Source organism: Amphiprion ocellaris, chromosome 3 (assembly GCF_022539595.1).
Source record: "Amphiprion ocellaris isolate individual 3 ecotype Okinawa chromosome 3, ASM2253959v1, whole genome shotgun sequence".
NCBI classification, from domain to species: Eukaryota; Metazoa; Chordata; class Actinopteri; family Pomacentridae; genus Amphiprion; species Amphiprion ocellaris.
The window spans coordinates 20,900,368-20,914,129 of record NC_072768.1 but is presented as its reverse complement, the minus strand read 5'-3'; the positions used below and the strand labels follow the sequence as shown (position 1 = coordinate 20,914,129).

At 39.0% G+C, this 13,762-nt stretch overlaps 1 protein-coding gene across 1 annotated transcript in view; it reads left to right on the top strand.

Annotated features, from left to right (window-relative positions):
* Positions 1-13,318, top strand: part of swap70b (switching B cell complex subunit SWAP70b) — a 38,680-nt gene extending 25,362 nt beyond the window's left edge. The window contains exons 8-12 of the mRNA XM_023281944.3: positions 3,976-4,083; positions 5,214-5,380; positions 8,396-8,594; positions 10,217-10,313; positions 11,500-13,318. Coding sequence (XP_023137712.1) covers positions 3,976-4,083; positions 5,214-5,380; positions 8,396-8,594; positions 10,217-10,313; positions 11,500-11,618 — 690 coding nt within the window. The 3' untranslated portion in view covers positions 11,619-13,318. The remainder of the gene's footprint in view (positions 1-3,975; positions 4,084-5,213; positions 5,381-8,395; positions 8,595-10,216; positions 10,314-11,499) is intronic.
* The last annotated feature ends 444 nt before the right edge of the window (positions 13,319-13,762 follow it).

Sequence of the window (13,762 nt, the reverse complement as noted above, 5' to 3'; positions counted from 1 at the left end):
ACCTCCAACAACCTGTATGAAACCTTTCAATCCGGATTCCGCTCTCATCACAGCACTGAAACTGCTCTCCTCAAGGTCACCAATGATCTCCTCCTCTCCTCAGACTCTGGACAAGTCACCATCCTCATTCTTCTCGACCTCTCTGCAGCATTTGACACAATCAATCACTCCATCCTCCTGTCCCGCCTTCAATCCTCCATTAACATCACCGGCACCGCCCTCACCTGGTTCACATCATATCTCACTAATCGACAACAATTCATCAAGGTCAACAACTGCACATCACCCACCGCCCCCCTGTCCCATGGTGTCCCTCAAGGATCAGTACTTGGCCCCCTCCTCTTTATCCTGTACCTCCTCCCCCTCGGCAACATCATCCGCCGCCACAACCTACACTTCCATTGCTACGCCGACGATATCCAACTCTACATCTCCACCAACACCACCGCCACCACCACCCTCCCCTCTCTCTCCAGCTGCCTGGCCGACATTAAATCCTGGATGAGGAAAAATTTTCTCCTGCTAAACTGTGACAAGACTGATCTCATCCTTATTGGACCTAAATCACTCACACCATTTCCCCACCCCCCCATTACCATTGATAACACCACCCTATCTCCTTCTGCTCACATCCGCAACCTCGGTGTGATATTTGACAGCAACCTCACTTTTGAACCCCACATTAATCAGATCACCAAAACTGCCTATTTCCATCTCCGCAACGTCGCCCGTCTCCGCCCCTTCCTCTCCTTCTCAGCCGCTGAAACCCTCATTCATGCCTTCGTCACTTCCCGCCTTGACTACTGCAATAGCGTTCTCTTCGGCTCCACCTCCAAAGTTCTCAATAAACTTCAACTCATTCAAAACTCTGCTGCCCGACTCCTCACCCGAACCTGTTCTCACGACCATATCACACCCGTCCTGCGGAACCTCCATTGGCTCCCCATTTCACACCGCATCCAGTACAAACTGCTTCTCCTCACCTTCAAGTCCATCCATAATCTAGCCCCCTCTTACCTTACCGATTTGCTCCTCCCCTACACCCCCCCCAGGAATCTCCGTTCCTCCCACACAAACCTCCTTTCCATCCCGCACAGGACCAGCCGGCGACATTGGGGGGACAGAGCCTTCGCCATTGCCGCCCCCACACTCTGGAACTCGCTCCCCCATGCCCTCCGTGACTGCACCAACCTCACCACATTTAAATCCCTTTTAAAGACTCACCTTTTTAGATCTGCTTTCCTTAAGTGATTCTGTATTTTATCTTGAACTTGTTTACTATCTACTGATTTTAATTATCTGTTTTGTTCTATCTTATTGTATTTTATGTACAGCGTCTTTGAGCTTTTGGAAAAGCGCTTTATAAATAAAATTTATTATTATTATTATTAAATAAGCTGCTCAAAATGCTTCACAATATGTACGAAATAGAGAAAAGAAAACACTAAAATGTAAATACTAAGATTGTGTTATTCAAAGAGTGACAAGTCATCACAAAAAGCAATGGGTGAAATTTGTGAACAAAAACTAAATGATTCTTTAGGTATGTGCAGGCTTGATCCGATGTAGACTTAAATTGCACACATTCACCGCTTGTTCCGTTTCCACAAACCCACATTAATTGTTACAAATTAAGAAACTATTTGAACAAGTTATATGATTTTGTGTTGTTACAGCAAAACATGCCAACATTGTAGAGCACAGTCCTGTCTCAAGAATGAAGATTTTAACCCTATAAACCCCAAAATCTGCCAGTGTGTTTGAAAGACATGTTTAAAAATCACCACAATTGACACATCTGACACCAAATTAGAAATGCAAAGAGATGTTGGACTTTAAACTGTCCATCAGCTCCTGAACAATTCTGTCACGTGCTGATCTCACAAAACTTAACCACATCTGAGCTTAAAATTGTGATATTTCATCAAAATGACTTGATTTACATGTCTCATTTAAATATTGCCAAAAATAACCACTTTGCTCTAACCAGATTTCAGGACTTTTTGGTTGAATAGTAAGCCACAGAGAGTTAAAGAAACAAGTACAGAAATAAATAACACAAAACATTTCTATACCATGTAGAGTCACCTTTTCTTTTTTTCAGTATTGGCAATACATTTCTCACTTGGGACAATGTTGTACATGATTACATTTGTTTTAAATTTTTGCAAAAAATAATCAAAGAAATGTAACTTTTGATATTTGTTTTGTTGTCACTGATGGCATTGTAACTGTGGCATTCTACACAAAACGCATTTTTGAATTCTCTCTACTTGCAGTCATAGTTACGCCATTTCCACAGAGGTACACGACAGTATAAGAATGAGCCCACAGTGAGTAAAACTGTGGCAGGAGTAAATAACACCCAGAAGCAACTACCAAAAACCTCAAAAAGTAAGATTTTTATCTGAATAACTTCTGCCGTTTAATAAGCTCACAATGTCCTTCAGCTGAACTAAAAACACCACATTTACGACAATTCAGTTGTCTTGGTTTTCAGCTCAGTGCAAAGCGGGACACGTTGCAGCCACCAGCAGCATTGTGACAAACAGTGACATACAGCAACAGTCGGTCAAAACCAGTTCACATTGCAGTTGTGTAACATACAGTGCAGAAGAGGACAACAGTTTGTCTTTGTGTGGGACGACGACGTGTGAATGCACAACAATCTCCCATTGAGGTGCGAGCGTCCATCTCGCATAGTTGGTTGCCTGAATGCACAATGAACACGCATATATGCCCACACACATGCACACAATAGACACTCACACTATGCTGCTAGGAGAAGTTGAATGTTGCAGCCTGCAGCCAGTTCACAGCTGGGTGATAAAAGTCAACAAGAGGTTACTGCTCAATCACCTGCACAACTTAATTACTTAAAGATTTACTTCTCTGTTATATATCCTTCATTGAAAAAAAAGTATGGAGTCATACTGTGAAGTTTTTACCTCTGTGTAAAACTAGTTATGAACAAGGAGATGATAACAGAAATAATAATAATTTGAGGAAAGGCAGCAATGATGAAACGTAAGTCCAGCAATTTCCCTGAATGCACAACAGCTGCTAGCTTAGACTACAAGGTAAACAATGGTAAACCCAACCCTGGAGTTTTTTGATCTAAAACGAGGTGAGCAGCATTTTCAAAAGCCTTTATTTCCAAACTCATTTTAATTTAAAGGGCATTAGCGTGTGTGTAGCCTAATTTTAACTTTGTCTTGCATTATTGATCTGATCTATTTCAGTTGCACCGTTTTTAGTAAACTGAACCATAGAGTCATAGCTATTTAATCTCTGTCCAGTTTATTAATACAGTATTTTTGCAGGTGACAGCAACAAGCAATGAAATTCCTAGACCTGCATGAAGTGAGATACACACAGAGGAAGGTGGTGGCCATATAGGAATCGTGAATATGGAAATCTCTGAGAATTTATACACATTAACATTATTTTCTGATTTAGAATGCAGTAAAAAATAGTAATTTTCTTATGGCAGAAACCTTGTGCTTGATCTACTGCTGCTCAGTGAATTCTGTTTGCTGTTTCAGTCAAAAAATGGTTGAGCTGCAGCCTTTTTAGTATAAATACTTTGTAGTTTGTATTGTTGACTGTAACACTAAGATGAAATAATTTTGATGTTACATTTTTAGCAGGGACAGTTACTTCAACAGGGCACATTACTTTATGCTCAGTTTGTCTTTATAGATGGCTTCTCTCTCAACCACATAAAGAATAGAGAATTAAATATCTATTTAAAGGCGGCACATTCACTTCTGTTTATATACACTACAGTTTGCTTCTAGCCTTTTCAACTAAAATTAAACACACACTAACAGGGTGAGGGCCACGTTTAAACTTCCCCTAATGGCAGTTTAGTTGTTTAGCAGTCTTTGTTTCTTTCAAAAAACAGAGAAGGTGCTTTTATCTACTGCAAGTGTTTAATTGTCACCTTTTTATGACTGTTTTTTTTTTGTCCAGGCTCTGGAGGAGGCAGCAGCTAATGCAGCGGAAGAAGAAAAAAGACGCCTTCAGACCCAAACTGAACTTCAAGACCGCTACAGGATGGATCTGGAGAGAGAAAAAATGGTATATCCGTTCTTGTCATCTTCCAGTGGGTCATTATGTCAGAACAAATGATGGAGCAAGAATTACTTTCACACAACCTTCTCTTTTGCTATGTGGTATTTATTTACGTTGACATTTACCTACGTCTGGTACTTAGAAGAGCTACGTGAAAAAGAATTCAAAGGACTTCAGTAGGTCAGAGTGGCAGTCTAAAGTTGAAATCACTTGACAGCACGAGTCATTTCAATAATGTTTGCGTTGTCACGTCTCTCTGTGGCTCAGCTAATACTGTCAGCGTTGTCTGATTCTAAATGAGGAAACATATTTACGTGCTGACTTTGGTAAATGTAATGATCTAAAAAGGCTGTGTATACTGTGCTTCACTGCCTCTGGTGATAAGATCTGGACACACTCAGTGCACAGGATGGTTGTGGTGTATCTGCACATTGATGATTATCAACCATCACTGACTTTTTACTCATCTGTGACATGCAGTTCCTTTGGAAAATTCACTACCTCAGAGTTTGAAATCATTAGATTTCATCACAGTCACTTTATTCTGTGTGTCTCATTTAAGTGCATTTCACATAGATTTGCATTTCAGTGCAACTGTGATGCCTTTAGTAACTTTTCTACAACTACTAGTCATGTGACAAAAATCTAGACATTTGAACTGCAGGCTGTGGAGGGGACAAATATAATACTAATCGTTGGACATTTTTTCCCATTATTTGTAACACCTTTAGGCACTTAGAAGAATATTGTACTTTAAAAAAAAAAAAAAAAAAGCTGTATTATAAATAATCAAAAAATTCATCTTTATTTCAATGTTTTAATGATTCACAGCATTTTAACAATTTTAAAGCATACAAAAGACATTAGAGGGGTTGAGTTGTTTGTATAGAACTGCAGGACTTTATATTGTAATGAAAAATCAGATGAAAAACGCACCCTTAACTTATTCGCGACAGAGCTGCTAATTCATTTGACAATTGTTGCATTAAACAGTAAGCACAGACGACTGGAGTATAGGCTCTACTGACGAGACGTCGCACACGTTTCACATAGGACCCCTGAAATAAAAATGTTCACCAGGAGCATAGATATTGGATTTCAGATTAATTGTAATTCTGAATGTTCTGTTCTCAAAGGTACGACAGCAGATGGAGGAGCAGGTGGCCCAGAAGTCCACTGAGCTGGAGCAGTACCTGCAGAGGGTCCGTGAGCTGGAGGACATGTATCATCAACTGGAGGATGCTCTGGAGGACGAGAGGCACGCCAGACAGGACGAGGAAGCTGTCCGTAAGCTGCAGGCACGGTCAGTCAAAGAGTATAGGAGGGAGAAACATCAAAATATTCTATTGTAGAGCTCATCAAATATTTTAACAACTGACGAAAAATATATTGTAGGTGAATTGACCTGAATTTGATCTTTGGTCAGATTTGACTTTAAGAAAAGTTAAATAAAGGCTTTTGTCATTGTAACATCGCCAGAAGGTAGCAGGTTAATATAACAAAGTTACTGATAGAATGTGATTATGTAATTATAAGCTAAAATAAGTTCAGATGTAAATCAAGTGTCTGCAGGACAGAAACTGCCCTCACTTAATTGTTTAATTGACTGTGGCACCAAGGGTGACCTGCTTAAAACTTCAGAATGCCAGAGCTAATATTTTGTCCTGCACATCTGATTAAAACACATTTACTGATTCGTGGCAAGCTGTGTCCGCTCGGTGCTGTTCAAAAACAGGCCGGGCCAGTGCCAGTTAGATTTGCCAGTATGAACTGGCTGATGTATCATAATTCCCAACAGATACCTGACAAAGCTCCAGACTGTCACTAGTCTTATCTGAAGCACGAGTGATTGCTTTCACAGGTCAATTTCAATTGTCAATTACTCTGTTGAATGTTTATGTATCTTTATGAATCCAATTGTGGCGCAGTCTATAAAATGACAGGCCATGGGATAAAGCTTTGATTTGTTTTCAAAAGCCCATGATGACGTCTTCAAATATCTTATTTGGCCCACAACCCAAAGATGCTTAGTTTTCTGTCATCCAAAGGGAAAGACACCAGCAAATAGTCAAATTTAGCAAGTTGATATTAAAGACTTTTGACTTTTCTTTCTAAAAAAAAAAAAAAAAGGTCAAACTCATTAATCCATTTTCAAAATACCTAATTGATTGAATAATTGCCAACTAATTGATTAAGTTATGAATTGTTGCAGCTTTGGAAGAAATAACTATTGTGTTCTAACCTTGCTTTAGAAATGGTAATCAGAGGTGTAGCCATAGGCAAGTAGGCAACTGGGGGAAACTCTGCATTTTTGTCATAGCACTAGCAGCTAATTCTGGAAAGTTACTGGAGAAGACACTGGAGACAAAAAGTGAAGCTAAAAATAAGAATATATGATTGGAGATCAGTGCCGTTTCCTTTGCTGAGATGCCTTGTTTTGTGTAGAATATAGTGTTGCCAGTGCAAAGTTTCAAAACAGCCCAACAAACTGTAAGCTGTACTGCAGAGTTGTGCAGAAACTCCTGCGCTGCCCAAACAATACCTCCTCATCTATGGAGATTTCAGCAAAAAGACGGTATTAACCAGGTGAGTTACGTCCCTTACAGACGGGGACATGAAACGCTGCGGATGCATCATTGTGCTATTCTCTAATGGGTTTGGAGGACATATTCCACACAGGCACAATAGATTCATGTATTTCAGTCTATCCATAGTTACTGCCCTTGTAGCGTCACAAACATTGGCGAGTAAACGTACACCCTCTGATGACAACATTTGTGTTTCCCGGATCCCACCATATCTTCGTGTACCAGCCCAAGAAAGCTGAGTTTTGTGTCAAATCCAATACAGCACATTAAATCACTAGAATCTCTAAAGCGTAAACAGGCTGCTGATTATCCATCAATTTGCATCTTTATCTTACCCACAGGTTTCCTGTCTGTTTATAATCTGAGTTTGCCGCTATGCTGCACATTAAACAGCGTTGCACTCGTATGTCTCACAATCCTAATTTTAGCATAAACGTAATTAATATAAATTCTGTCTTTTGTCAAATGTCAAAAAATTGGTACTTGTGCTGCCAAATTTAAAATTTTAATAAAGCGTGAAACCAAACATTTACTGCATGAACAGCTTTTCAACATGAAACAATGTCTGCTCCTCTTTTCCCTTTTTTACATGAACCAGACATTCATCGTCTACTTGCCACACTGCAGCAGATTTCCTCTCTTGTCCTTCCTTCCTCTCTGCTGACATTAACTTTCCACCTCACGTCTGACCGTCCATTAAAGAGTGTGTCAGCATGTGTCTTTACATTAAATCACTTCATTAAAAGGACAACAAGCAGTCCTTTATCAGGCTATAGCAGGCCATTTAGTGGAAGCTTTCATCCAACACACACTACACACTACAGCTATTCAATCTTCTACCACATTCAGTTAAGTTTCATGTAACTTTTACAGTTCTTTAAAAAGCAGAGATTGATGCTTGACGTTAGACCAAAGGCAGAATGTGAGTTTGCAACTGGTTACTTTTGGTTTCAGCCTGAATGGTTAAATAATCATCCAGATTACCCAAATTAAGTGTAAAAGTGGAAGTGCTTCCACTAATCAACAATGACCCTTTAGTTAGGAAAGTAAGAGACATGGAAGACTTTAAACTTGCCCAATTATTTTTGCTTTTCAAGTTTCTATTTTATGCTGCATGTAAGCAAAAAATAAAAAATACTAAATAAATGTCTATTTCCATTTTGTTGTTAGAAATCAAGCATATAATAGTCGTACATTTAGTTTTACGCATGACAGAAGGATAAAAGTAAGTATATAAACAGTGTAGATGTAATTCATCCAAAAGTTTTATCTGTACTTCTACTTAATTGAACCAACTTGTTAAAACCGCTTTATAACTGCACTACAGCACCACCTGCTGATACACTGACATTCCACAACCACCTCTGTTAACCACTGACTTATACATTCATTTTAATGCTTGGACTACGGAAACATGTCTTACATTGTTTCTGACAAACTGTAGATTTGTATATTAAGGCTGACACTAAATCGCTAAACTCTAGGCTATAGAGATGTTTAAATATACAGTACACAAACTACACTGATGGTAAGAATTGCACAAATGTTGGCAAATAATATCCCGAACAGGAAAAAATGTAGGTTTCTATCAGCTGCTGCTCAGCCCATATTATTGTCTGACCCTCCAGTATCGGGGCCACAACGGCTGGAAATGAGAAATGTGCCTGTACTGAAGGTACATATAGCATACTGAAGTACATGTTGTACTCACTCTTGTATGTGTGGACCAGGTTACTGGAAGAGGAGGCCATGAAGAGGGCAGAGTTGGAGCAGATCCACCTGCGGCAGCAGCTGGCCATCTCAGAAACAGAGGCTGAGAAACAGGAGCTGGAGAGGGAACGTCTGGCCAAGGAGAGCGCACTGCAGGCTGCGATGCAACAGCTGGAACAGCTGGAGCAGGAGAGGCAAGGGGCGCTGGAGCAATACCAGGTCAGCTGACAGCAACAGTCCTGCTTTATATAGTTATATAGTTACTCCGCCAAGGAATGCAGCGGAGTTATGTGATGATCAGCGTATGTCTGTCCTTCTATGAAGCTGTGAATCTGTCTGTTAGCAACATTACTCAAAAACGAGCTAATGGATTTGGATGAAATTTTCAGGGAAGGTCAGAAATAACACAAGTACCAAGTGATTAGATTTTGGCAGTGATGCAGCTTATAGTCTGGATCCACTGATTTGTTAAGGATTTCTGTATCATTGCGAGATAGCGACGCGGCGTCACTGTAACTATGACAACAAGTAAACACTACGTCAGCTGCCTGCATCAATTTACACCTACATATTTCAGTCATGCAATTCGGTATTAGCACATAACGTACACATGACACGCACATGCATAACACATGTCTGTGCTCAGTGCAAGGTAAGTTTTATTTGTTTGTTTAGTTTGTGGGTAGATCTATATTAAATGCCAGATTCTGTGTTGCTGTGATTTCTGAATACACAAATTGAGGAATGAACAGCCTTGGTGGAGTACTGCGCTCTCTGAGTGCTTTTCTTGTTTTTATTTTTATTAATCGGTATGCAACACATTATGACTTTTGTTGAAAAAGGAGAGGTCCACAGTGGAAAAGGGCTGGCGTTCTGCGTGGTGGAGCTGCGCATATTTTTTCTATCTATCAATATATGAACACATGGGCATTTAGTGAAAGAATCTTTAGAAAAATGAGGGAATTTCCAAGGTTTTTGGGTGCTGGAGGAAACCAAAAAGCACAGAAAACAACCTTGTACTTGGGGATACCTTTTAACCCCTTGACGCTTATTGTCTCACATTCGCAACATACCACTTTCATTTAGACTGCAGGCGAGATAGCATGTCCATTCCCCCAATGCCAGTTTGCGCATATTCAATACATACCTCGGAACCTTTTGCAAGCGCTGGTTTCTCGTAGGACCGGTCGAAGTGGGACCTAATTATTATTATATATCTGTTATTATTATTATATATCTGTTCTATGTGTAATGGACAGATTAACAATCTCCACTTATTTTAGCATCAGCTGGAAAGAAAAAACACACAAAAGTTTTTTTTTTTAAATTTAATTGTAAATAAATTCAGGCGTCAAGGGGTTAATAATACCTCCAAAAATATAGTTGGCTAGTTGAGGACAAATTTTTCATTACTGGCCCTTAAAAAATGGAAAACTGTGCAAAATTGGGAGGTGGTATATGGGCTCTAGAAAGTTACAGCCTCTTATATCAGTAGAACTTGATGTTCAGGTAAGACGTTTTTTGAGAAAATGTAAGATAAAAAACAAACTCTAGGTCTGAAAACATGAAATTTTCATAATTCAGCAAAAATATTTTACAAAACTGAGGTCTGGGACTGAAATAACAAATTAGTAAACTCTCCAAAATCTGAGGTGGCACAGCAGCACATTTCCTGAATTGTGTCTGCATTAACACAGACTGAGCAGTATACATATCTTTAATTACCACTCTGACTAGTTAGAACCTGTTGTCAGATTTTAAAAAAAGACAAAAACAATGGTAGTCATTACTTTTAAAACTATGGAATGTGTTGTGTCTCTGTGTTTCCGTGTGTGAGCAAGACGGTGATGAAGAAGCTGGAAGATGCAACCAACAACACCAAGACATGGAAGCACAAAGTGGCTCAACATGAGGGGTTGTTACGGCTCATTCAACCAGGTAATAACCCACCAACTGCAGTGTTTGTACCCTGGTTTTCAAAGAGCTGCTTTATAGTTGGATTTAATTTTAAGTTCATAAGATTTTCATTAGGTCACATAATTTTCTTTATCTATATCCATTTACACTTTAGCTGCTTCAAGCCAGTGGAAGAAAAATGAAAATACAATCATGTTTTTTCTAAATGTTTTACTAACAACACACAAGTAAACCATCACTGGTATCACTGCACTGTTACTGAGGTGATAGTTACTCACACTCAAGCTAAAACAGGTGGGGAGGGTGTATCACCATGAAATAAAATGCTGTTGCAGTGAAGAACAAATGGTCACATTGCCTCAATGACTGTTACTTGTTGCAAAAGACTATGTAAACTGTTGTAAACATATACATGTTGTTATATTTTAACTGATTTAAAAGATGGTTTAATTAGAGTACAGTGAAAAAACACTAGTCACTGTTATGTTTTCTTTAGGACTATGCTTTTGTTAACTATATAAGGTGATATTATTAAAGAAGGTGCTCTTCTGTGATACATGAAACCTGCGACTTGAAGACCATCACATAGTGTTTCCTTCAACTGTTTTATCTCTAAACCTACAGTCTCCAGCAGAGGAATACATTTAATGATGCCTCATCCTACCAATTTCCCAAAAGAGTTCGATAGCAAAATTAGCAGAGGCAAAACAATTTGGCTCTTTTTAATCTTGATCATTTCTCGCCATACTTCTTCATCTCACTACATAAAACCAGCCCCCACCTGACAAAACACAAAAGCAGAAAGCATAACAGTGACGCAGCTAAACTCTGCCGACAGTTTTGGCTGCAAGCATAATAATAGTGTCCACTTCAAATCTTTGAATTAAAAGGTGAAAGAGTAAACAATTAAAGATGGCTGCAGATTAATAATTTAAAATTGCAGAACTTTCATCTCCACATTCTGGCATTGACAGTAATCAAACACTGTTGATGCTTCCTTGCTTTTTGCTCCTAGTTGCTGTTGTCACCACCCAATATGTTCTGACAAATTAATTATTGCTGGTAAACATAGAACATCGTTACCACTGAAACCAACATGCAAAAGTCACAACAGAAATCTAGAAATTTAGTTACTTTTATGTTTCAAATGAACTGAAATCAAACTTCTTACATTAGTGGTGAAGATTCTTGTATTTTTATTCTCCAGGTTCTAAAGGACAGCAGAGGATCACAAACTGGGGCCCAGCAGCCTTTTCTGATGCAGAGCTCAGTCTGAGAGAGAAGCAATGGCAGGAGATGAAGAACCAGGCTGCCCAGGCTCCATAGAGCTACCCCAAGCCCTCAGCCTTCAACATGTCTCTCATTCAAAACAAGGCAAGAGGGGGATGCCGGAATACATGGTCTGTGATGAAGCATATTCTAAGTAGTGTCTGGAAGGAAACCTGCTAACTGGAGTTTTTAGTGAAATCCAAACGTGAGATTTACCAGAATAAAAAGGCATTTTATTTTTATGGGCATTAAGTAATCACTGACCTTTATTCCATCTATGAGTCATTAGTGGTGGCAAGTTGGAATCAGCACTGATAGAACTGGTAAAATTTCAAGCCACTTTTATTGTTGTCCACCATAGATGGCCATGGAGGAAGATTTTCACATTTTGTAGATTAAGTTTACCAGTTCTAGCAGGGATCCAACGGTACTGCTAAATGAGGAAGTGGTAGCACTAGGAAAAATGCTGGAACAGTAACATCTTTGTTATGTTTCTAATACCCCTTATTGATTAATGCGCTTGGTCTTGTACAACAAAGCACCTTAAAATGAGTTGTAAAGTGAGCAGCAGAGCTCACTTGGTGAAGTTGAATCAAACATATTGATCTTTAATCCGAACCACCACAGATCCAGTATATATGAGCTACAGCATTGAGCCTCTAGGCAAGTAGATCAATTAAGAAAGAGGACACCATCTACTTTAGTTAAAATCATGACGGACAAATAGCTTGCTGTTGAAGTTACCCGTCTCCTCCATACAACAGTACAAGTTGTTATTAATACACCATTTAAGAACAGTGGACACTGTCAAATCTGTAAGAGCTGACCATCGTTAAAATACAAGCAAGCTAGCAATATATATAATTTAAATCTTTTGACTTTAAGATGTGCAGCTTATTAAAATATATTTCTGGTTTATTTCAACCTGGAATAAGTGTCCCCAGATGGCAAACTCTAATGCAGTTACGTCTGTTCCAGGCAGCTAAGGTTCCATTAGTCGCCGCTATCATTTACACCATTCACAGCTGTGTTGTGTACCACCTCTTTGCCCTGAATCTCCACAAGGCGAAGAGTGCAGTTAGTATGACCCCTAAACAACATTAATGGTAAATAAACTGGAATTATCCTTCAAGTCATTAGTGGAAAAGAGTACACACACCACTATCTTGTATCATTCTCTTCCACTTTGTCATGACTGTATTTTTGTATCTATGAAACACACTACTGATGACCAGACTCTGACCTGCCTAACAGAAATTAGCCTGAGAATGTTTTAGGTTTGGGCTGCTGAAAGATATAGAGATAGTGAAATCCTTTAAAGAAGCAGGAGCTACTAAAACTGCTATGAACTACATTCTGTCCTGTAATTACTATCCTCGACTCTTTGGGAACATTTTTACATGAAAACATAAGAGATTTTGTACATACTCTAACAACAATTGCTGTTTTTGTTACCTTAACAAAGTTGTCTTCCAAAAAATACCATGTACAATTCACTAAATATTTTATCATCAAGTGCTTTGTCCTCTGTCTGATCTTGATTGTTTTTCTGTGTCTAAATAACTGGCTCTTAAATATTTCCTGCTTGTAAACACTGTCAGAAGTAGGGCAAAGTCTCACTCAGAACATGACCTGTGTTGTACTATACCCACCAGTGCCTTTGATACTGTCATGAGTGAAAATTGTGATTTTTGTTTTTTATATATATGTAAAAAGCTGAAGACTGAACTATGTAATAAAACATATGTTGAATAACTGCCTTACTGTATTTTGACTTGAACACTGTCCTGCAGTTCTAATTACAATAAATGCAAATTACAGACAAAGCATTATAGGAGAGAATCATCATGCACCACACATGGATACTGCACCAACGAATGCACTGTGGTGCACTGTGCTGATGTTTTGGAAGCCCAGTTACTACTTTGTTGTGGTTGTGACTACTTGAAATCAAATGCCACAACCTCAAGCGGTCACTAGAAGGCGCTGTAGTACCATAAACACCATGTCACTGCAGAAAGAGGTTAGAGAGCAACAGTATTTCTAAAACTGGGGAGTTCCACTTGCTGTCAAATTGCAGTAAAGTGTTAACTGTGGATCATCTGGGGACAAAATAGGTGTCAACGGTGACCTAATTTCCATGACTTCACTGTCTAAACCTTCCATTTTCCAAAATAAAGCCAATTTAGAGTCTTTTGCTT